The 24,295-nt window shown below is 33.3% G+C and overlaps 2 protein-coding genes across 3 annotated transcripts; both read right to left on the minus strand.

Moving 5' to 3' along the window:
• Positions 1-1,758: 1,758 nt before the first annotated feature.
• HMA1 (heavy metal atpase 1) lies at positions 1,759-16,539 on the minus strand. The gene is made up of 13 exons (XM_047291282.2): positions 15,816-16,539; positions 15,574-15,724; positions 15,306-15,490; positions 14,351-14,497; positions 13,697-13,892; positions 12,764-12,876; positions 11,274-11,515; positions 8,655-8,760; positions 3,731-3,895; positions 3,308-3,524; positions 2,767-2,954; positions 2,600-2,686; positions 1,759-2,047 (listed from the first exon to the last, which is right to left on the minus strand). The coding sequence occupies exons 1-13, from the start codon at positions 16,332-16,334 to the stop codon at positions 1,868-1,870; spliced, it is 2,496 nt and encodes an 831-aa protein (XP_047147238.1). The 5' UTR covers positions 16,335-16,539; the 3' UTR covers positions 1,759-1,867.
• Positions 16,540-17,216: 677 nt separating this feature from the next.
• LOC124819717 (MRG family protein) lies at positions 17,217-23,566 on the minus strand. Of its 2 annotated transcripts, none has more exons than XM_047291280.2 (11): positions 23,331-23,566; positions 22,578-22,631; positions 22,321-22,334; positions 21,793-21,938; positions 21,016-21,051; positions 20,622-20,662; positions 20,159-20,257; positions 18,986-19,065; positions 18,649-18,818; positions 17,954-18,038; positions 17,217-17,485 (listed from the first exon to the last, which is right to left on the minus strand). In XM_047291280.2, exons 1-11 carry the CDS (start codon positions 23,466-23,468, stop codon positions 17,395-17,397), a joined length of 954 nt encoding a protein of 317 aa, XP_047147236.1. In that variant the 5' UTR covers positions 23,469-23,566; the 3' UTR covers positions 17,217-17,394. The 2 variants fall into 2 exon arrangements, with proteins under 2 accessions (XP_047147236.1, XP_047147235.1); XM_047291279.2 differs by having other exon boundaries at positions 20,159-20,260.
• Positions 23,567-24,295: the final 729 nt, after the last annotated feature.

Raw genomic sequence — 24,295 nt, forward strand, 5'->3', positions numbered from 1 at the left:
AATTTAGAAATAAAATACAAAAAAGTAAAAAGATAAAATAAATTCTATGCATATGTAAAAGCAAAATAAATATAAATAAAAATATTAAAAAGTAAATAAATGAATAAAAAAAGATAAAATAATTTCATGTGACAACAAAATAAACATAAAAAATAAATAAATAAATAAAATAACCTTTATGTACATATGGTAACAAAATAAATATAAATTAAAACTAAAAAAAATCTAAATAATAAAAAAACTAATTTTGAAGACACTTATAATAAATAAAATAGATTTTAAAATAAATTTTTAATATCTTCTTTTTTTAATCTTAAAATAAATTGCGTGGATCATTCAAAATAAGTGGCATTTTCTTTTGTCATTAGGTACCGTTACTTAAATTGAAGGTACTTCCACACAAATTAAAATTTTAGGTTTTATGCGAAGCACAAATTAAAGTTTTAGCAACAACCCCCTTTTTTTTCACGTTTTATGTTTTCATTGTCGTTTTTTCTTAAATTCTCAGGCCACTACAACAAATTGTGGAAATTTGGTAAGGGATTGTGCAAGAAACTTCACCACTAAAGAGATTGATATACCTGGATGATCAGTGTAAATTACTATTCAGACCATTTAAAATAATACATTTTTTTTATATTTTCAAAAATTGAATATTATTAAACATTCTCACTTAAAACGTATTACAAATGTATATAATCTTATTCTAGTTAACAATTTTATGATTGTGAAAATATCATAATATAAAAAGAAAATGCTAAAGAAGCAGATTTTTTAGATAGGGTAAATAATATAAAACATACCATGTGTATAAAAAAGTTATCTTGATATAATGGCTAGATTGCTTTTTTAATCTGTATAGTCATCCTACAGAAGGGTGATTTCAATCTTGTAACTTTAATGATTAAGTCTTTACCCCTTTTCATAACAACGAAATCTAATTCAGCAACTAATTCTTTGTTAATTTTTAACTTTTAAATTGACATATTGCATTTTGTGACATAATATGCCATAAAATGGACAAACGAAATCGTTGTAACGTCGCAAAATCCCATTATCATTAGCTCATTCGATTAATAATTAGACTAAATATATACTTCCAATGAACTATCATTTCATGACGTTATCACATAGCAAAATGTCGTCTACACGTCAGACCATAGATTCAATGTTATTTTCGGTTTGTCCAAAATGAGCCATTTACTTATTATGGGACAAAGAATATATTCACACATAGAATAAACCAACTGGCCATTTACTTAGATCAGTCTTTAATTATTTCATACATTTACCATCAAATTAAAAACATAAAAAGAATAAATGTAAATAAAATGTATCAGCGAAATCGATCAACATCTTCAATAAATAAATAAATAACTTAAATGTCTTAATTAAATGACTTGCCGATTTAACATCACAATTCTAAGAACATTAGTTGCACACACATCATAAAAACAGTTGAATTTACTGTTTGGGCAACGAAAGAAAAGGAATATTGTAATTTCTAAAAGGGTTTTTTCTTTCTTTTTTTCTGAAAAGGCTATTATTCAGGCCACGAAAGAAAAGCCTTTCGTCGCAAAATAAATGCCTAAGATGTAATTTCTAAGTAAATGAGTATTAGTAAAATGTTCTTTGAGTCGATATTTCTTCATGTCAATATTTATTTTGTGACTGCGAAATGTATATGCACGTTTCACCCTTAAATTCCATTTTCTTATTCCATTTAAATGGGATAACGAAGATTAAATAAAGAGAAACTAACAGAAGGCATTGTTCAATTTTCTGAGATAAGAAAGATATACAAGAAAAAGGGATATTGACACTTTTTTCAATACACTAAAAATATGCAATAAGCTACCACACTACGTTACAAATTCGCCGTTATGATACTGTTTGAGCCCGTGATATTTGTCTTGAGAGACAGAAGACTAGATTTAATCTGGCTAATCAAATGTAAGATATCATGCTTCCATGACCAAGATGGCTCATTTAGAGCACGTACGGAATTGAGACACACAAGCAAGGTTCCACCTTCATGTAAAAGAACCTGCATATGTGTAAACAAGGGACATGATTATAGAGCAACCAAAGAAGAAAATCATGCAATTAAGGTAGTGGGAGGGACCATTCAAACGATGAAGACAGTATTCTGAGAGATGTATATTACAAAGTAATTAAAAGCCTATGCTTGTCTTTCCGTTTGAAAACTCCAAAACTATTTTTAAATCAAAAGATACAATTGAGATGCTTCTCTCAATGGAAAACCAACATACATTCCCTGGCAGGGAACGCAATCTAAACAATCACTACAATAAGTTAAGCCGAGTATACTTTAATTATAGAGGTAGCACCTACTAAATTCGATTTACTCATTTTTAACGCCAAGGGTGGGGAGTTGCCTAAACGAAGTGATATTGGTATGGACACAGCCAGTGACAATCTCTACTAAAATAATCGTAATTTCAGAGATTTGTTACCGCAACCAGATAAAAATATTCTTGTTCAAGTCATTCGAAGTATTTGCACATGGTGCCACCAAAGGCATACAAACGTTCTACAGCAGAATAGCAAAAAGATAATTTAAATTGAATTTTCATACCGTTAACCACAATGGCAGAAATCCCAAAACTGATGGAAGGGAAGCTATAACTATGGACGTCAATGCCAGAGCCACATTTTGTTTAATCTGCACGTACATTCAGATATTAGTCAACCGCATCCAAGAGCTGATGAAATAATGTATTCTAACTACTGATATAAAACTACCAGTGAAGTTGTCTGGCGAGACTTTGCAATACAAAATGGCACTGCAGAAATGTTTTCTCTAAGCAACAATACGTCTGCAACAGCTATGGCTGTTGCACTAGCACGGTGAGCAAGAACTATCCCAACAGTTGCTGCAGCTAGTGCTGGGGCATCATTGATGCCTTCACCCACCATAATTAGGCCTCCTCCTGTCAGAGGTATAAAAAAATGGCTTAAGAGAGCAAAACATACGTGTAAAAGACATCCAAGCAATGCAGTTAAAATATTATGTAGGAACCTATTTAAGAAAATACTCTCATCGTAAACAAAATGATAAGTCTCATAACTAATCAACAAAGGTACCACAAAACGAGACTTGAAAGTGAAGCGTGTAAAAGTAATATTTTAAGCTTGAGCTCTGCACAATTTACTTGTATAGTTGAAGCAAAAAAAAAAACTTATATTGGAAAGGAACCATTAGTGTGCAAGTACCCCAAAAAAATAATAAACATGAGTAAGCATTACAGAAGACAATCCACAAAAGAAACAGTGAGGAACTAACCCATATCCCTTGAGGTATCCTTCACATGACTCAACTTATCCTCAGGCTTCAGGTTGCAATGAAACTCATTGATGCCCACAGCACTTGCAACTCTCTTCGCACTAGACTCGTGATCTCCGGTTAACATCATCACACGAAACTTTGCTTCATCTTGCAATTCTTGAATAACATTAAAAACCCCAGGACGAGGTCTATCCTCTAAATGAATCAATGTTACCTGCATCAAGTGACTAGTAAGTTAGGTTCTGGTGAATACTGTTGAGAGTGAGACAGTAGCATGTCAAATGTGGAAGGCTCAATGTGTTTAACTTAATGGAGGGTGGGTAAGCTGTCCGCTTCTCCAGCTGGACAGAACTATGAAAAAGCTTAAAGCATCATCCCTTCTTTCCCAGAAAAAAAGATTAGTAGATTACAGTATAGCACCTTCTGATTAACTGAAAGGGCAGCATGAACATATTCACTTCCATAAGAAGATGTATTAACCGCTTCCTTGATCTTTTCTGACTCATCTTCAGATTGACAAAAAGAAGTGATGAAATCTATAGACCCAAGTGATGCTTTTAATAGTTTGGCATCTCCACTTCCTGACTATAATAAAATGAAAACAAAAATTGAGTCATTTTACTTGAACAACAAATAATATGAGAAAAAAAGATATGGCTCCGCCAGTTGCTCAAGCATTTCAATTATTCAATGAATAGTCTTCCAAGAGACCAAATTTTTCTAAGACACTTACATTTTTTTTAAAACGGGAATCAGAATCAATTCCTCGTTTTCCACATCCATGTTGGGTGTAAAGAAATGCTTGCACAGCTATGAAGTTTATTATGTAAGATACAGGAAGTTCTGTGTTTTTATCTACATGAATGGGAATTCTGAGTATGAATTAATATATTTCTAATTAACCAACATTACGATTTCGTTTAAATAAGCTTCTCCGTAAAACTCAAATAAATAACAAAGTGAAATAAGTTTCTCTCATAAGCTAAAATTATAGCTTCCACAAATTTAAAATCAACTTTTTGATAAATTAAAATGAAAAAACTTCTGCAAATTAGTTTGATATACATGCTAATTTTAGCATATGGGAAAATTCATTTCATTTTTCGTTATTTTCTTCTCCTATAATTGTTTATGAAAAAGCTTATCTAAATTACACTGAAAATTTAATCATTACCATCTACTGGATCCTGTAGCATTGGAAATAATATTCCATATGGGATTTCTTATTGTTTTTGCTGTCAAATCATCAATTATACCCTTTACATGGTTACTAGACACTACTAAAGAGGCATATTACAACATTTGTATGGTTTTAGCCGAAATCTTACAAAATTTGGAGCATACTGGTTGGGTCAAATTAATATGGAATTATTGTCTCGTGCCCATTTTATATTTTTTGCCCCTAGTTAATGCTTTCTGGTTCAGTTCAAATAATTTATGCAACTTCAATATTTATTGGTCAACATAATTTTAAAAAAAATGTTTATTCTCCTTGGTATATCATGAGTTTCTTAATTTTTCTACATAGGATACACAACTTAATGGGTCTGGCTCTTTATTTTCGAAAACTCTTTACAGATTCTCTGGTTCCACAGATTGCAATTTTCATCCACTTAGCCCCATGCTGCATTAAATATTTTCTCAAAGGACTTTCCCATTTTCCCTCCATCCTCAAGAAGAATATACTGCATTTTGCATAAATGGATGCAGCATGTGCCTAAGCTTTAGAAATGATGGACTCCCTCCCAATAATGAGGCTGTAATCCTTGATTGTGAGTTACCTTACCTCATTCAAGGACCTCAAAAGAAATAATAATATTATTTCTTGATTGAAAATAAACAAAAGGAACTGCCCACTTTTTTCAAGAGCAGATTAATAGTTTTGAGTTTATACAAAGCAGAACGATGCTCCTTTCTACCAAGGGATGACAATGAAAAGATTTTAGATAGGATACTACTATACCTACGTATAAAAGAAAATGTACTGATTTCAAACCCAAACTTAAGTGGACAGCAACTTTAGGGTCCACGAATACAGTTTTAAAGTGCTTAAGTGCTAATTAGGTTTCAGAGCTAGTAGTCAATGTTTTGAAAAATGTTACTTGCAGATAGTTCTAAATGGAAAAGGATTCCAAGCAAACCAGAAAGTTTAGTGAAATATCATTGAATGCAGCACCGTAGAGTGAGTCGGTGATACTCAACTGTTAGGAATAATGGGACTTCAGTATTATGAGGTGCCTACATCCTACATTGGGACTTCAATATTATGATCGACTGGTGTGGGATGTTTGGTGGATTATCTAAGTGCTTCATTCTCCCTCCATAGCTTTTAAGAATGAATTCCATGAGTTATTGGGTGCTTATTAGATAAATCATATGCTCGTATCTAAACCCATTGTCTGCATCCATGTTATCACCAATAAAAATGCAATAATAGAGAACAAACCTCATGCAATATCCCTGATGAGTAATAAATACAAACTTTGCCTTCATAGACCTTCCTTGGAGCCCCCTTAATATATTTCAGAATGTGGATTATTGCATCCCACTATCCTAAAGGAAGACTTGTGAGATAATTTAGTTTTTAAATCAATCTTTCCTATATTTATAGATCAGCTCTGTCTAACTAAGCAAAATTTCGGCATGTGATCCATAGGAGTTCCAACATGTTGAGTGCTCTTCACAGACCAAGAACTACGAGATCGCCCCTTTCATTCTGGGGTGACGGCGGGATCGTAACATTCGAGCCTTTTTTCATGCTTTTCTGGGAGTCGGGAGAAAATTGCAATCAATAGGATTTTCCTAATCCTTCCCGAAAGGAAGAACTTGAAATTCTTTTTCCTTTCCACAGGGACCAGGAGATTGGATCTAGTCATAAGAAGAATAAAATGCTTGGCTGTTAAATAACTCACTTCTTGGTCTTTGACCCCCTCAGTAACTACGAACGCCCCCGATCAGTGCAATGAGATGTGTCTATTTATCTATCTCTCTCTTGACTCGAAAAGGAGCAGGTTTGAAAAAGGATCTTAGAGTGTCTATAAGTTTGTTTTATCTAAAATACCCATTGCATACTTCAAGAAATCACATTACCATTCTTGGATTATACTACTTCGAGAAGAATTAGAGTCAACCACCAAGATCTTTTATCTATAAGGGGTGACAAAATCATGTTTGATTGGAGTAAGGCCACGGTAGTCAATACCCTATAATAACAATGTTGTCAACAAACATAATGAAGTAAAAGCAGTCTATAGAAAATGTGGCAATTTCAAATATGATAGTTTACTTCACATTGAGTCATATAAAATTATTAAACAGTGCTAACTCTATAAATCTCCATACCCTTAGATTTTTGAAGAACATATAAGAACTTAAAGAGACTGTAAAAATGTTTTGAAAACCATCATTAGCCTATTTACTTTACTCTATGTGTGTAATTTCCAGCAGTCTTAATTTATAAGCACTATTTTTTACTTAAGCTTATTATATATCAAATAATTAAATATGTTTACTTCACATTGAGTGATATAAAATTATTAAACAGTGCTAATTCTATAAATCTCAATAGCCTTAGATTTTTGAAGAACATATAAGAACTTAAAGAGACTGTAAAAATGTTTTGAAAACCATTATTAGCCTATTTACTTTACTCTGTGTGTAATTTCCAGCAGTCTTAATTTATAAGCACTAGTTTTTACTTAAGCTTATTATATATCAAATAATTAAATATGTTGGCTTATAGTGAGCTGTGCACTAAAATACCCAAACCCGCACTAGTTTTAGCAACTAATTCATCTCTTCGTTGTGCACAATTTGTAGGTGCTAATCAAAGTTTGAATCCAATTGTAATCCCTATTTCCGCACCTCCTCTGAGGCTAAACCTATACCCTATCCTCTCTAACTAGCTAACTACCACACCAACTGGAATGACAACAGGTATGGGTAGTAGATACTCACTACCAGGTCCGCATGTAGAGAACTATCAATGAGTTTAAAAAACACTTGCAGATATTTATGGACATTCAAAGAAATTAAAAATAGATACTTTTTTCTTTTTCGATTATACAAATAAAACATACGTTCAAAAATATAATTTTAAATGCAAATTAGTCTATTAAATTCCAAAAAAAATAAATTTAGGTAAAAAAATTTCTCATTAAAATGAGTAAAATAAACTAACAAGCTACATCAAATAAATAAAAATTAGAAAAATTTCAATTGATATTTTCCTCATCAATAACTTTGAGTTGACCGACCACCTTTAATTTTGAAAGAGCCTAAAAGAGAAAATAAGTTAAAACTATCTTATTGAAAAGTTTCTAATTGAAAAGATTAATTTAGTTACCTCAATATAAGAGTATTTATATTACTTTATGGGCAGTGGGTACCCAATACTGCGGGTTCCATTATATCCATCCCCACCTGTTCAGTATACAGGTAATTTAAGAAAACACGTGTTCGCTGATAAAGGTACTTGTCTAGAAAACCCATTAAATACCCATTACAGGTTCTACTAAATACCCATGACAGGTTTATTCTCATATATGGCTATTTTTCCCATCCCTACTCACTAATTGTTCTAACTAATTATAACTATTCATACTTTACTATTACTAACTTGTAACTGACCATTGATATTTGGAAATCTCTAAAATGGGTCCCATTATAACATATCCAGTGCACTTGCTCAAGCGTCCAAATATAGGGTATTCCATTTAGTGAACACATTTTATTTTCCTGGCTTACTCTTCAATAAATATTAATGTTACAAATATTTATATTTCAAATGCTCTAAGAAACTGTCACATCACTGCCTTAAAAGTAACATCCTCTCATCCCATAAATATTTCAGTATTGTTGTCCACATTTTTAACTAATCTTAACTAGTAACCTTCTTAAACGTAACCTCACACTATAAGACTTCACTTCTCTGCCATTTATTCAACCTTTCATCTCTCTCTTACTATTTTAACTTCTCATTTTTCATTCATGTAAGGACACCGGTATGTTTCTCTTCCTCTCAATCCAAAACCTTTCTAATTGTTTTTGTCTGTTACACATAAAACTAATATTGATATAAACATTAAATTTTTAACTCAATAAAATAAAATAAGATAGCATGAACAAAATGCAGACACACGGGCATGCAACACCTGTGTTTCCGCTAATATAAATATAAGGAAAATCAGTGCAAAATAATGAAACTCAAATGGAGGTCTCTGAGAAATGTATGCAATATGAGCTTGAGATACTAACAATACATGGTCATGTCTACTTCAAAATCTCACTTTGTGATGCAAAATGAATATTTAAGTATCCGGTTAAGCAAATAATAACATCATACCTCAATGTTGTTAACCGTAGCAGTAACGCCTCTACCAGGAAAGTATTCAAAACTCTCAACGGAAATAGATGGGAGGTCTTTGCCTTCACTATGGTCAACCACAGCCCTGCAATTTATTTTACAGAAAAAGAAACGCATAAGGACTGAAAAGAGATTATCAGTTTAATATCACACTTTATTGTTAAGACAAAAAAGAACTTGAGATTGAAATTGTAAAATAATTCTTGAGGGCTTGATTGATCCCTCTCATAATCTTCTATTTATAAAAATAAATTGATAAAGAGTACATTATAATTAAGGCAACCTTAGACACAATATAATCATGATAAATAGGATAACCTAGACACAATATAATTATGATAATGATAATTAGGACAACCTTAGACACAATATAATCATGACAAATAGGATAACCTAGACACAATATAATCATGATAAACAGGATAACCTAGACACAATATAATCATGATAAATAGGATAATCCTAAACACAATATAATCATGATAAATAGGGTAACCCTGGATATAATATAATAATGATAAATAGGGTAAATATTCTAACAGAACCAATTCACCCCTCCCTTCTTGGTTTTGTGTCCGATTACACACTTTAAACATTCTGCTACGCGATACCAATTCCTACAATTGGAACCATAGACCCCTCCCCTCTTGGTTTTGTGTTCGATTACACGCTCTTAAACATTCTGCTACACGATACCAATTCCTACAATTGGAACCATAGACAGGTGATAATCCAAAACCACTTAATTTTCCCTAGTGTTGGGCCAATTAAACTAAGGAAACCCAAGTAAAAACAATAGAGTAAAATAAATAAACAGGAGAGAATAAACACATACCAAACACTTACTGCTGACTTATTTTTAAAAGGTCATGTGAGATTTTAAGTGTTTACTAATTCAAACATAACCGACTAGAGACCCACAAGGCCCAGTTCCATCTATCTAATTTTGTTTTTTAGACTAGAGACCTACAAACCGTATTAGACCCTTTTTGCGATTATGATTCATCAAAAGAGCAAACCATTGATGCCCACCTGATCTGATGTACTTTTCCTTTGTGAATAGTTGAAACCTTGCCACCTCTTTTATGCCCAATCTACGGCACAAGACCTATGATGTGCAAGGTGGACATAATGGAATTTCTTGTGGCTCCCCAACGTGATGCTATTGTAGTTCACCAAACTATTTCACCACAATAACCAATATTTAAGCTTCATTTTGCTTAGGGTAAGTCGTTGACTAACTTGGGAAGATATCACAGGCTAGTTATAGGCTAAGTTATACTACTGCAAGAAGTCCAGATATTCTTGTGTTGCTTCAGTGAAATTTCTTCAATCTCTTTAAGATAGTCATTAGGATGCAACTACTCATTCAACTAATCAAATGATCTTTTGGTCAAGGTTCATTATATGAAAATAAACGTTGGGTTACCTACTCAAATGTTGATCAGAATAGAAGTTCGTCATTCCACCCGAATATAATGTGTTTATGTAGGAGTTAATATTGTCATAGGAAAGTAAGGAGCAAGAGATTGTAGCTGGATCTAGTGTTAAAGTAAAGTATCAGGCTATGGCCTTGATCACCTATGAACTTATTTGGATAAAGCAATTTATTCATGAATTAAAATTTGTAGAGGTCTCTCAAATGAAGTTTGGTCATAATCAGATTGCTTATCGTATTACTTCCAATCTGATTGTGATCCAAGTACTACGGATATATGGAGAAGCCTATTAAGGTGTATATCCAATGGCCTAAAAATCGAGATCTTAATTCTCACCTTAGATAAGAAGCAGAATGGGAAGGAGTTAGCTACACGATAGAAAAGATAGTGGAATCTATTATATATGAAAATAAACGAATATTGAAGACAGGGTTTTATTTGAATTGTAATTGGAGCTCAAAGGGATTCTTTGGTTGGAAGCTTAGTCCTTTTCTTTTTGCATTGCCTCTTACTGCATGATATATTGAATTTGATAGAAATTTCCTATCATAATCCAATATTTCATGAGGAGCAAACATATTGAAGTGGATTGTCAGTTATTAGAGAAAAAGTTATTTTTGCTTGTAATGTACACTAGTTCTATTGAACAACTAGCTAATATTTTCACTAGGTCTATTAAGGGCTCCTAAATTATGTTTGTGTAACAAGCTTAAGGCATATAATCTATATGCTCTAGCTTGAAAGTTATTAGATATATTATCTTTATTTTATATTTATCTTTTATTTTTAGTTTGTTTGTTATTATTTCTTATTTGTATTTTGAACTTAGTCCATATTTCTTCTATTATAAATAAAGGACTCTGTGTATATTCAACACAAGGGAGCTTAATATCATATATAGTTTTCACTATATTCAACTTGGTATTAGAGTGAGTCGATCCCGCTCTGGTTTTTGTCTAGCCACCGCCGCCACCGTTGGCCGTCCACTGCCGCCGAGGTAGTGTTAGTGTACTATAGTGGTATTTGGGCCATAAACCAATTCTGCTATTGTCATTAGCCGAATAAAATTCAATTCCTAGAGGACTCACAAGAACCACAATTGTAGCTAGTAAAAGGACTGCTTATAACTTAAAAAACCAAAGTCTACTCAAAATGTTACCTTCCAATAGGGTGTGTAGTACCCTTTTCCATAGCTGCAGCAACCGCAAGAGCTTCTTTTTCACAGGTGGGAATGCAACAGGAAGAAAATTTTGATTCATTGTTTCTAAAATGATGACCATAAATTGGTTCAATTGCCTTGAATACAAGTCCACCAGTTGTCAATGTCCCTGTTTTGTCAAATGCAATAGTACGACAAGAAGCTAGAGCATCTAGAACATGCCCACCTTTGAGCAGTATTCCCTGCAAGTTGAGGTAACTGTCATACCCAGCATAAAAAAAAGCATTCCATACTTAAAATTTTGGAATAATTGGATCAACTTTCTACTTTACTCAAACCAACATATAAACCCTCAAAAGGACTTAATTTGTGTAATGAAATGCTTCCATTGAATTCACCTTATTATTGACAGAACTCATAAACCATCTTTAGTCAAGCAGTAAAAGTAAGTTTCCTGATCTTAAAGACTATATTTTTTTCCTTATTATAGAACAAAGCAAACTTGTTCATGGCTTAGTTTTTCTTCAATCACAATTCACAAGGTCGGATCAAATTTTATGCTCATATTTAGGGCTTACATGATTACTTATAATAATGTGGCTGTGTAAATTGGCACTAGAAAAACAACTCCTCCATGTACAATAATTGCCATACAAAGCTTTAGAAGCTAGTTATTTGTGTGACAATTAATGAAAGCTCTTTCATCTTTCTCAAAATGGGTAAATAGAAATTTAGATGCTATGCTAATTAGTTAAACTTATTCTAAATAAAAATATTGCACAATCTAAATTAAAATACAAGTCTACCTCTCCAAATCCAATACAATCACAAGCAAAATATATTCAAAGTCAGAACATTCAAAATGCATGTAACAAATGGCACAATACATGTCCCAAATAACCTTAACAATTACTTTCTTTACATAATAAAGATGAATATGGAGAGTTTGACACTTCAAATCTTGGACAATTTGACAAAAATGATCAATAGTTGTGTCGATTAGGGTTATGCAAACATAATATACTAATAGAATTAGAATAATTATTAATTTATTATTAATGTTGTAAGTATAAACATACTAGAAACACATTCTTCTTTTGGACTCGCCCTCTATCATTGATTAAAATTTATTAGAAATTACAGAAAAAGTGACTCACATCTAATTCAATGATTTTCTCATTTGAATAGTTTTGAATAATTTTTAATCATTAAGACAGTGCGAGAAAAATTGAATTCCTAGCACTCTTCTTATATGTATATTGACTTAGGTTGAATTAATTGGGTTTCAAAATCATTAACCCAACACATCCCAATTATAATTTCATTGGATCATCCAAAATAAACCTAGATCAACCAATGACGCAACCCAACCCATATTATGTTAATGAGTTGATTGGAATCACAGGTTGACACCTCTAATTTATTACATGATGTTAAACTTTTAAATATATTTTGACATGAATTTATATAATCGAGTGGATAACTGGTACCTTTTTGGCACAGGAACTGATTGCTATAGCATATGCCAATGGGGCCACAGCCAAGGCACAAGGTGATGCTGCCACCATAAGCCCTAACGCTCTGTAAATTGAACCTCTGCAAGCTACATTAACCAGACACTAAATAAGATGAAATACGGAAGTTACATCATATATAGATATGCATCAACATATTTTTTGGACACTAAATCCTTTTAACAAAAAGGATAGCAGAAAACATGGGAATTGAGAACTTTATAAATTCGAGATAGTTACTATAGCATAACATCAATAAATAGGAGACTTTAGTACGACTTGTTAAACAATGTCACATATCTTGCCCAAGTGCATCGAAGACAAATAAACAAGGGTTACACCCATAATTAAGATGGTTCTGAAGTTGAAGGGAGGATTGCATGTGTATGAAATGAGGAACTAAGTGGGAAAGGTAATTGGAGTGCCTATCCTCACAACAGAGAAAGATACAAAAGAAGTTGCTAACAACCTGAGTAGCTAGCACAATATCAATTAGAAGGAAAAAGGGGAGTAAATAAGTCAGTTACTAAGGTAGAATAAATCTGAGGAAGAAGATTGAGAAGTTGTAGAAATGAATTGAAAAATGGTGAGGTTTTGGGAAGCAGTGAGATATTTTGTGCATTTGCAGAATCTCTCTAGTAATTTTTACATTTCTTTTCCTGCTCTTCCTTTGTGATTTTAGTAAGCAAAGGCTACCTTTGCCTGTAATGTAATTTGTAGGCAGCTTGATCATTGCTACTTTAATTCCAATTTCTACGAAATGATTATTGAAGGAAAGGAGTGAATTGCATACTAACTCCCACACAAAAGAAAAAGTGACAACAGGAAAAAAAATAATCAGTAATCAAATTTTTAAATTTATTAACTATATCAATCAATGCAACTATAGTAAAAAAATTCAAAAATTACCAGATGTACTAATGAACGGCCACTTAAATAGAAGTGGTCCAATAACAGCAATTGCAATGGATAGCACCACAACAACTTGGCTATATCGTTCACCAAATTCATCCAGCCACCTTTGAAGTTTAGGTTTATTTGACTGTGCTTCTTCAGTCAACTGAACAATTTTGCTGAGAGTCGATTCCTTCCAAGTTTTTGTTACCTGCAATCAATTTTTTTGTATTATAAGGTTAGTTTCCAACAAAAACCCACTTAGAAGTTTAAGTGTTGAACAAATGCAAACTATTACAGAAACACTAGTACCACAATATCTAGTAACTTGTCCATATATATCTGTGAGAATGACTCATTGCCTTAATTTTCAATCCCCATAAATGGAAAAACTAGGTAATGACATGTGATACCTGTAATTAATTACTTTCAGAATGTGGATTTTGCCTTAAATCATCCCCACAAAACCAACAAACATGATGGTTATCCCCCACTTACATGCTTTTTTTGTTTTATCTATAGTCAGTAAGAGGCTTGGATTATTTTTCCAATACTACCAATATTATTACCACTTTTCCCAATGTAAAATATAAACACAACACTTTGAAATTTAGTAGAATATACAAAAATTGCTGAAATCCCTAGAGATTGATGTACAGTTCAACATACCTTCAAAATTATCCTCCCATCCAAGTTCCTTGCACCACCAGGAATTCTGTCTCCAACTTTGGCTTCCAAAGGTTTCACTTCCCCTGTCAAGTGCTCGATGGTAATTGTGGCACTGCCTTGGAATACTTCACAATCTACTGGTACAGACTAATCACAACACCATCCCCATTATACTTCAACAATAATCTGCTGTCTAAAATTTGAAATTACAAATCGTGCATGTATGAGTTTGTATGAGTTTGTGTGAGTCTGTGTTGTTTATTAGAAAATACTTAAGGTTTGACTAAAACTAATTATTTTTCCTTATGCTCTTTCAGGGGGAGGAAAGGGAAACGTGAAAAATCATCATTGAAAGGAGACAGAGAAAATGAGACCAGGAATGCTCTTTAAACGATGAAAGATACAGAGGCATTTTGAATTTTTTTAATACAAAATAATATTGCAAGGGAATTGACTGAAAACAACTACTGAAGAAAGTGAGAAGATTATAAGCCAATCGTTCCAAACAAGTTTTCAACATTTGATCCGTAACATTTTCAGCACCCAGTGACATACTTTGTTACAGAAGAGTCGGGTGTACTCTGGATCAATTAAGCTGCAAAATAAGTTTGGTAGTATGAATATTTTTCACACTATTAGGAATTATTCTAAGGACATTATAAAAAGAATTGAAATCACGATTTATTTATTATAAATATTAATTCATTATGCAGCAAGGTAACAAACCATATATGCAAAGGTTAACTATATCCAAATCACCAAGAATTATTGTGAACATCAGTAAATGATTACAGTAAAAAATGGTTATCCAGTTAAAAACATCAAAACAATCACAAGACATCAATCACTATTTAACCTCCTTCTAAACTATGAAGAAGACCAAAGTTCCACTGTACGCATTCAAACTTCAAAATTATGACGAGGCAACAAATTAAAAAAATAAATAAAAAATTACCTCGCCGGCTCCAACCAGAATATATGATCCTACAGTTACATCATGCACGGGAATCCTCTTGTATGCCAAGTCAAATGTATTGGGGAGTTTATCATCCTTGGTATCCAGAACAAGGGCAAAATCTGGATTATTTTCTTTCAACTCTCTGACATCAACCATCGATCGGCTAGTGAAATACTCTTCCGCTGCAGGATCCATCACACAGGCTATTCAAACTTCTTGCAGAACATGAAACTTGAACCTCTTACTGAAACAAAATTTAGCTCACCTATATGCGCCAGATTAAACATGGCAAGTAGCAAGCCTCCTTCCAAAGAGTTTCCCATAAATATCGATGCAAAGGCCGCCATTGCCATTAACACATGGATGTTCACTTTTCCACTACTGATCTCAATAAGAGCATCGAGTGATGCAGAAACCTGATAGGAACACACATGCAGAGAGTAAAAATAGTCTAGGAATAGAGGGAAAATGAGAAGGAAGGGGGGGAGGGCAGAGATTGATTCGTACCCCAACCAAAGGGAATGCGATGAAAATGAGAGAGTTTTGAAAAGGCCTGACGAGTGGCTTGGGCAAGGTATGAGGGCAAATGGCAGCAGCCACAAATAAAGCGGTGGAGAAACAGCACAGATGCAAGTGCTCTCTCAGGATATCTGCCAGGTCCATCCATCTGGTAGCTTTGGCGAACGCGATAACCGCCTTTTGGGGCCCGGTGAGATTAGCAGCATCGATGCCGTGCGAGTGGTGATGGTGGTGGTGGTGGTGGTGACCATGATGGTCGTGATGGTGGTGATGACCGTGATGGTCGTGATGGTCGTGGTGGTGGCTGTTGTGGTGATTGTCGGAGGATTCAGCGACGCAGCGAAGCCTGTGACGAGGGAGAATGAAAAATTTGGGGGAATATAAAGGTTTGGCTGAAAATCGGGTAGGGCGAAAAGGGAGCCTGGAGGATCGAATTCGTGAAGCACCGGTGTAAATATGAAGGGAGTGCAATTTGGTGGAGGGGATCGAGTAAGGAAGCGTTTCCATCTTGAGATAGGAAATTCTAAGAGGAGCTTCCGACCATCATCAGAGTGTGCTGCGCTGGGAGGTGTGGCTTTGTCGTAGAGACTAATGATTCTAGTTCTGGTCTGGTCCTTCTTCACTCTGGGTCACTATAGAGTGAAATTGAAATGAACCATTCAGTTCGTCGTTATGCCATTCCCACCACATAATGTGCTCATTCCCAGACTTTGGTTACACTGCTAGTAGGGTCGTCTTGATTGGTAAATAGATTCACTTGCTTTAATTAGTTAATCGATGTCATTCTCATTCCATGATATAAAAAATAAAAAAAAAAAGACAATATGTTTTATCTATCCTTTAGATTTATATCCTCAAGTTTATATTTTATTTTTATGACAGAAATATCGTCGTGTTTAAAAAAAATTAATGATGACTAAAACAAATTCTAATCAAATAGCAAATCATCAAAAACCAAAATATTTTATCCTTAAAATAAAATTCCATTCATTGATAAATTTGAGCGTGAGCTAACCAAGTGAAATTCAAATGATACTTATTCATGGATAAAGAGAAACTTATTTTTTTCATCAAAATAAAATATTTTCAATCAACAACTTTTGTAAAACCAAAACCCGTGCTTCTGTACTTCTAATTAAAAATTATAAAAACAAGAAACAAACTAAGTCTTTTAGTTTAGTAATCATGACATGACATGATGATACATGATTGAATAACGGGGTAAACTATTTTTATGTCAGAGTATAACCTTTCTTGTCTTTCGTTTAACGTGATTAAAGAAACAGGGGGATAGCCCAACCAACTTCCAGGCCAGATACATGCATGCATGAGATCCTTCTCGGCTCATCCCTCCTCCCAGACCTCAAGAAGTAACATAAGAATAATATATACCTCAGCCACCAAGCGTTTTCATTGTATTTGTATAAACTTTAAAAATTAAAGAATGAATTAGTCAATATTCTTACAACAACAATTGAGTTTCTTCCCTAAATTTTTCAAGGGAAATATGATATTGTTTATAAGAATTAAGAATACAACAAGATGACCACGGACTCAACGTTTCTTCTCATTCATCATTCACCTTTCCTTTTCCTTCAGAGACTTTGGTGCCCTCGTACGCTGAGAGAAAGAAAGTACTTTGATTTTTCTGCAAAAACCTGCAAAATGTTTATTTAACAAAAACCATCAGCAGCAAAACCTTCAAACACAACAATTTATAATAAACATTACCCTGTTTCGACTGACAGCAAAAGAAATACTTTCCCCAACGGAAAAGAGATCCAAAGTGAACCATGCCGCGAAAGTAGACATACTTAATTTATTAACTTAATCACCAAAAACATATATCGGTAAGCCAAGTGTAACTAAAAAATGAATTTCTTTTGATCTCTAGATGGAAATTAAATTCAATGTGTTTTACAACATGAGAATGTGATCAAAGTTATGAAGAGGTGATATATTAACAGTTAAATACATTAAAAAAATGTTTGAGTGTAACAATTGTGTCATTATTTCAGATTATATAATGCAGTTATGTATTGGAACACTTTGAAAAGTAATGAGATTCCATTGTAATAGTTTCTAATTTCCTAAATATAATGAATAAGCTGGGTTTCGGTTTTTACTTGAGAAAGTCGAGTAATTTCTGTTGCAAGCGATTCAATGTTTCCTCCTCAATAGTTACATAAGTCAAAAGCTCAGGTAACTTAACTGCAAACACAAGAGAAACAATACATATCGTTTTGCCAAGCTTATTATAAAAATCGATAAGATATGCTGAGCAAGGGTAACATTCAAATGCTATGCTCCTAATAGTACCTATATTCCACCATCGTAATGACTAGAAATACAAATACAAATATACATTAATGGAATTGAAACTCAACTAAACCCTTGCAACTAGGCAGGAAATATTAAATGACCAGAGAAGTCTACATTTTTACAGGCAAATAAAAAGTTAGGTAACTTAAAACATTAATGGAATCGAAACTTAAAATCATATTCTATCAACTAGAAATGAAACCTTAAATAGCAAAAAATGAAAAAATTTCAACTTTCATCACCCTCAAAATAAAAAAAATGAGGGAGAGGCATATATGTATAAAGAGAGGATTTGGGGGGGAGAGGGAGAATGAATAGTAATTGTCTATTAATTTAGCAGACCAAGAATAACCTATTCGAGACACTCAAGTTAAGAGAAAAATATAAGTGAGAATAAGAGTAGCGTGTCCCAAGACAATGCAAACATAGGGAATCCAAGAACACAACAATATCTTTTTTTTCAAATATAGTTAGAATCAGCAAAAAGTAATAATCATACCAAACAGGCGCAATAAATGCTCAGCTCCATAAATGGTTGAGGGAGATACATTATCCACAATAGCATCATTATATTGCTTGCGTTCTTTTTTGTACAAGAGCATCATAGGCAATGCTTTATCAAAATAACACCTTATTCCTTTCAAAATTTCTCCTATTGAATCGGGAGCCCTGTTAACACACAGCAAGAGTACATGGTTTCCTCGTTAGTATAAGGTGTCCCAAGCTTGCATCTAATAGAAACAACTAAATGTACGAGATGAATAAATAAAAAAACTGCCAAGCCGGAATAGAAAGGGAGGAAGGATATGAATTTTTAACTATCAACCAATTCTTACATGCCATCCTTCTTTGATTTGTATTCAAGGTACTTTGTCAGAATTTCATCAACAGTTGGTGAACGAGGAAGTTTTACAAGCTACAGGAACCAACAAAAGGAAATATTATGGAATGATTCACGCACTAAATGGACTATGATTTTTTAAGTGATGATTAAATAAGACAAAGTGTTAAACAGTCCATCTAGCATATTAGCATCAATACCAAAACAATACATTCAACAAACTTTGCAAGCCAAAAAAGAAAAACTCATTATATTGTTCATATGATAATGATACGATACTTATAGCACTCAGAAAAGCATGTAATGTATTGTATCATATTACTTCAACCGTGGAATCGAGTGCCATAATTATCTTTAATTTCCTCAGGAAATTAATAAATTAATAAGGCATAATATCAGAAGTTTATAGAACAAAGAAGATTGCATTCTGGGCAAAAGTGATATGATCATAGATGGGACAACAACGAAGAGTCTTAGGCTTACTTCTTTCTAAGCATATTATTCCCTATCAGAAAGTAAGGCCAAACAAATACGGGAAAATTTGAGAAGACACTCATGGTATCCACGAGTTGAGAAGACACCAGTGCTGGTGTCTATAAGATCATTGTCATGCAGTTCAGTTAAATCTCAATGTTAACTTCCAAATCAACTCTCGTTACTATACACCTTAATCCTCCTCTACAGTACACTTGGCACTTCAGAAGAGCCAACAACACCTTAAGATATAACGATATTATCAATAAGTTACTATTACTAAGTAAGACAAGTTTCATTGAACTCTTGTGTATACTACAGTCTGTCCTGTTTAGGAACCCAAAACTGATTATTGCTGAATGAAATGGAACAGATTACAGAAAATGGGAGAAAGAATTCTCTCTTTCTCTTCCAAGGGCTTATCCTTGTGAAAGGACTAAGACATTGCTTTCTCTTAAATTATAAAAGTCAGACGAATGACTCTGCCCTAACTAACCAACTAACACTAACCGCCCCCCTGAAACAGTCAGATGGCTTCAAAATGCTGTGCGACATTAAAACATGGCTCGAGGATTCAGGGGCTATGGAAACCTTAACCATAAACATGCGTAAATTCTAACTCTACAAATGTGCATATTCTTAGCAAATATGAGTGGACAACTACAAAGAGTGAATTTAATAGTTTTCCTTGTACCTTATCCTGCTGAGTCACAGAGTCCCAATCATCAACAAGTTGTTTCTTCAATGTTGCAGGAATTTGAATCTTGACAAGCTTTTCAACAGACCCGCTGCCCTTCTAAGAATTAGAAAACAATAATTAGGAGAATACCTTCAACTAGAAATAGTGGAAAAAAATTAGAAATTTCATAAACATTAAATCAAATGTCAAACAAACTCAGGTATTTTCATTTTTAAGGAAACAAGGAAAGATTCAAATCTTAATCTCTTCATCTTATTATTAGTTTTAGTTTCAATCTTACTCCTTTAAAACACCAGGTATTTATTATGGCATTTTGATTTTATCATATGAAACAAAAAGCAAGCCAACCAGTTAATTCATATATATGAATAGAAATTGAAAGCAAATGACAAATCTTTCAAGGTTAAAGAATAAAAAACATGTAAGGAGTGCAATTAAACAACAAAACAAACCAAACCTCAGCTCCAGCATCTTGCTTTCGTTTCTTCCCTTTAGACACTGCAAAGAGTTTGATGTACTAAACTTATCAGTACACACAAATTCTAATGTGCAAGAAAATATAACATTTTTTAAACTCAATAAATCGACAATCACATTGCATTCAACTGAGAAGAGGTCCAACTTTTAATTACTGCCATATGTTGGGCTTCATTGTAAAAGTAAATATATTGGGCTAGTGTGGGCCCAGCCAAGCCTAAATAAAAATGGGATGGCTGTAGGCAAAATTAGAAATTTCAAAAACAAAAAAAGGTAATGATTTGCTACATAAAAATGCAAAAAAGATACATGTGTGTGAAGCAAGCCAACACACATAAAAAAAAGGAAAGTGAAGGATAAAATTTAATGAATACCATTGTTCTTGACATCCTCTTTATCCACTTTGACATCTGCAGAATACAAAGCAAACGTAAAAACATCAGGCAAACAAAAATTAGTCAAAGTATACTCTTCCCAACATGCTACAGAAAAAAAGATTTGGTGCGTATTATGAAGTATTTAAAACAGGTGAAATTGGATTTCAATAACAGATGGTTGAATATCCTGTAACAACGTTGAAATGATATCATAAAAATGCGTGTGCTTATAGGAAGGTCCAGAGTTACTTTTGGTCAGAGGTAATACTCACTTTCTTTTCCTAAAAGTAGAATGTTAAAGGAAATCACACGTACTTTTTAATATTACCATTTATACAAACCTAATGAATTGTTTATATAGTAGAAATTTGCATCCAAAGCATCTCATAAGTCTAGATATTTTATCTTGACTCTTTTTCCTTTGAACAGTCTAAATATCCGTTTACCAATAGAAATCAACTATGTTCAAAATAAAATATTGATCAAAACTTTCATAGGTCCCTTTGCAGACCTCATCAGTCATTATTGATCACTCATTCAGAGTGTAAAAAAGGGGAAAAAAACACACAACAACTGAAATCATAAAATACAATAAATACACAGTCCAAATGTTCAAGTGAGCTACAAACGGAAACTCTTTAATATTTTCAATAATGAACTAGTGGACTTCAGATTCCCTTGCCAAAATAGATTCATTATGAACAAACTAGATAAGCAAAAAGCTTCAAGAAATCAGCATGGTAAATTATCACCATATGAAAGAGCATTGATTACCTGTAGACGGTTTGCCCTTTGCTTGTGTTGAACGCCCAGACTTAACATTCTTGTCCACATTTTGCTTTTTGTCTAGGGCCAACTGTTTCATTACATTCTCTTCTGTATGTTTCATTAATCGGTCCTCACCTACCCATTCATCCCAACTGTTGGAAATACCAATAATAATGATTCTTTGTAACCTTTTGCATGTAATAATAATAATTTATAGCAAATACTTATGGTAAAAACTATGAAGATGATTCTCTCCAAAATTAGTAGATTAACTATTACAAAATCCTTCCAACAAGTCGTAATCTACTTCCATTGCCATTTAAAATGAGAGCTTCACTCAAAAAATTTGCAAGTACTAACTCTGATTCTCACTTGATGCTTTTTTTCTTATGCAATCTTGAGTCACACCATGTACAAAATAAAAATTACAATATTTCATAACAAATTGTAATCTGAAAGGTTGCCTTCTCATGGAAAGGTTACCATTTGTACCTCGTTACATTAAATGAAACAAGTAAAAGATAAGAAACTCACTTTTTACTCCAGCCCTGCAAAAATAGTAAATGAAAAAACCAAAATCAGTAGCATATCCCATAATCACTTGAAATTTTCAAATGTATAACATTAAGTGAGATTCAGGGCCTCTAATCTTTCAGGCTAAAACTTTAATCAATTTGAAAAGTTAAATCAAGGAACACTCAAGAGATGAGGTAATCACTAGAAATTACTAAAGCCGTTACAGAATGCAGTAAATTAGGCTGCAGGGGAAGAAATATTATGGTTGAACTTACAAGGTAGTGAACAAAGTATTTCCATTCACTCTTTCTGATCTCAGTTTTTTGCACCTGACATAAATCAGGCAGTAGATTAGGTCACAATAACAAAAAGACGACGGGAAAGAACGGTATAAAAAGCACTCTGTCTGCAGTAAATTATCACAACTACAATAAAAAAAGGGAAAAGAACAGTAACACGCACTCGGCCTGAAGAGTGATTAACTGCTTTTACTGCGAAGCCTTACATTAGGCAAATGTAGCAACAAAAAGACTGATTGGAATAACCCTAACAATACTCTTAATTTAATAATGCTAGGAAAAAGTGGATATCACAACATGAAATCGATCACACCTTAGAAAATTACAAGCTATGCGATATAATCAACCATTCAAGTTTTATAGATTAATTAAAATGAACAAAAGAAAATTAGGGAAAATGGCGAGAAAGTGTAAAAAGACCTTTTAAAGTTTATCTTTAAAATATCAAGAAACACTGCTAAGTCACAATTCGGTCAAAGAAAGGAGAATTGGCTAACTTAACATACATAAACAAAACGATGACACGAAAAAACACTACCCAAATCCCTAGCACAAAAACCCCAGTGCGGAGTGGTTACTGAGCATTTAGAAGCGGCGAAGTTTGCCTTTGTGTCGGAAACCGTAAATATAAAATTCCAAAAGGAAAGAACAAAGAGAACTGGAAAAATCAATAAAAGAGAACCGTTGAAAAATAAAATTGAAGAAGGTAAGGGGACAGGTGAACGGTGCCTTGGCTTCGTAGATGCGAGGACCATGATAGGCGAGCACTTTCTCGCCCTCTGAGTAGACGCCGGAATTGGACGGCTGAACGTCGCCAGCGGAAGCGTCGGCAGAGGTGGCGGAATCGTCCTTGGACGAATTTCCCATGGTGGAGTTAGAGCGAAATGGAACTGGGCGGGAACGGGAAAGGACACGCTCTGAGTGAACAAAATAAAGTGCCTACCGAGTTGGGACCAATTTTTGGATTTTTCAATTTCTCCCTTTGTTTTATATATAAAATATTATAAATAAATATATAATACATAATGCACTAAGATATACAGTTGGCCATCGCTTCCTCTAATTCCATAATTACTAACTGCACTCCGTATCAGTATGCAAAGTCTAAAAAGTCCTTCACCACTGTATCATGGGTTGAGGCCCACTTCGCAATAGCTAATTTTTTGTTTTCCCTCTTTATTTATTCTTTTTGACATTTTATTCCTAAAGCTTTTTAATGGTATATAGCTTAATATTTTTAGTTCATTATTTATAGATCTTCCATTATGGTTTGGTAATTGTGATGTGGTCAATTTTTTATCTAAATGACAGTGTAAAGTTTTAATGGGTGATGTAAATTAATTGGAGTTAATTTTCTAACCTATCCAACTAAGTTCAACTCCATTATCTTTTGAGAGTTACTCCCTACACCATCACACATTGCTTCCTGCACCACCACACTTTTTTTAAATTCCAAAATTATCCTTCATATTCTAAAATATCCTACACCTCCTCCTTTTCTCTTGAACGGATGTCGACATCCGTTGAAGAAAAAATTCTTCAACGGATGTGCCACATCCGTTACGTTTAGTTTTCTTTTTTAAGTTTTTAGTTTTTTTAAGTTTTTATTTTCTTTAAGTTTTTTAATTATTTACTTTTTTTAAAAATTATTACTTAGTTATTTATAAATTAATTTTATTTTTTATAATAAAATA

Source organism: Vigna umbellata, chromosome 1, assembly GCF_029865625.1.
Source record: "Vigna umbellata cultivar VRB3 chromosome 1, Vumbellata_1.0, whole genome shotgun sequence".
In the NCBI taxonomy this organism is placed as follows: Eukaryota; Viridiplantae; Streptophyta; class Magnoliopsida; order Fabales; family Fabaceae; genus Vigna; species Vigna umbellata.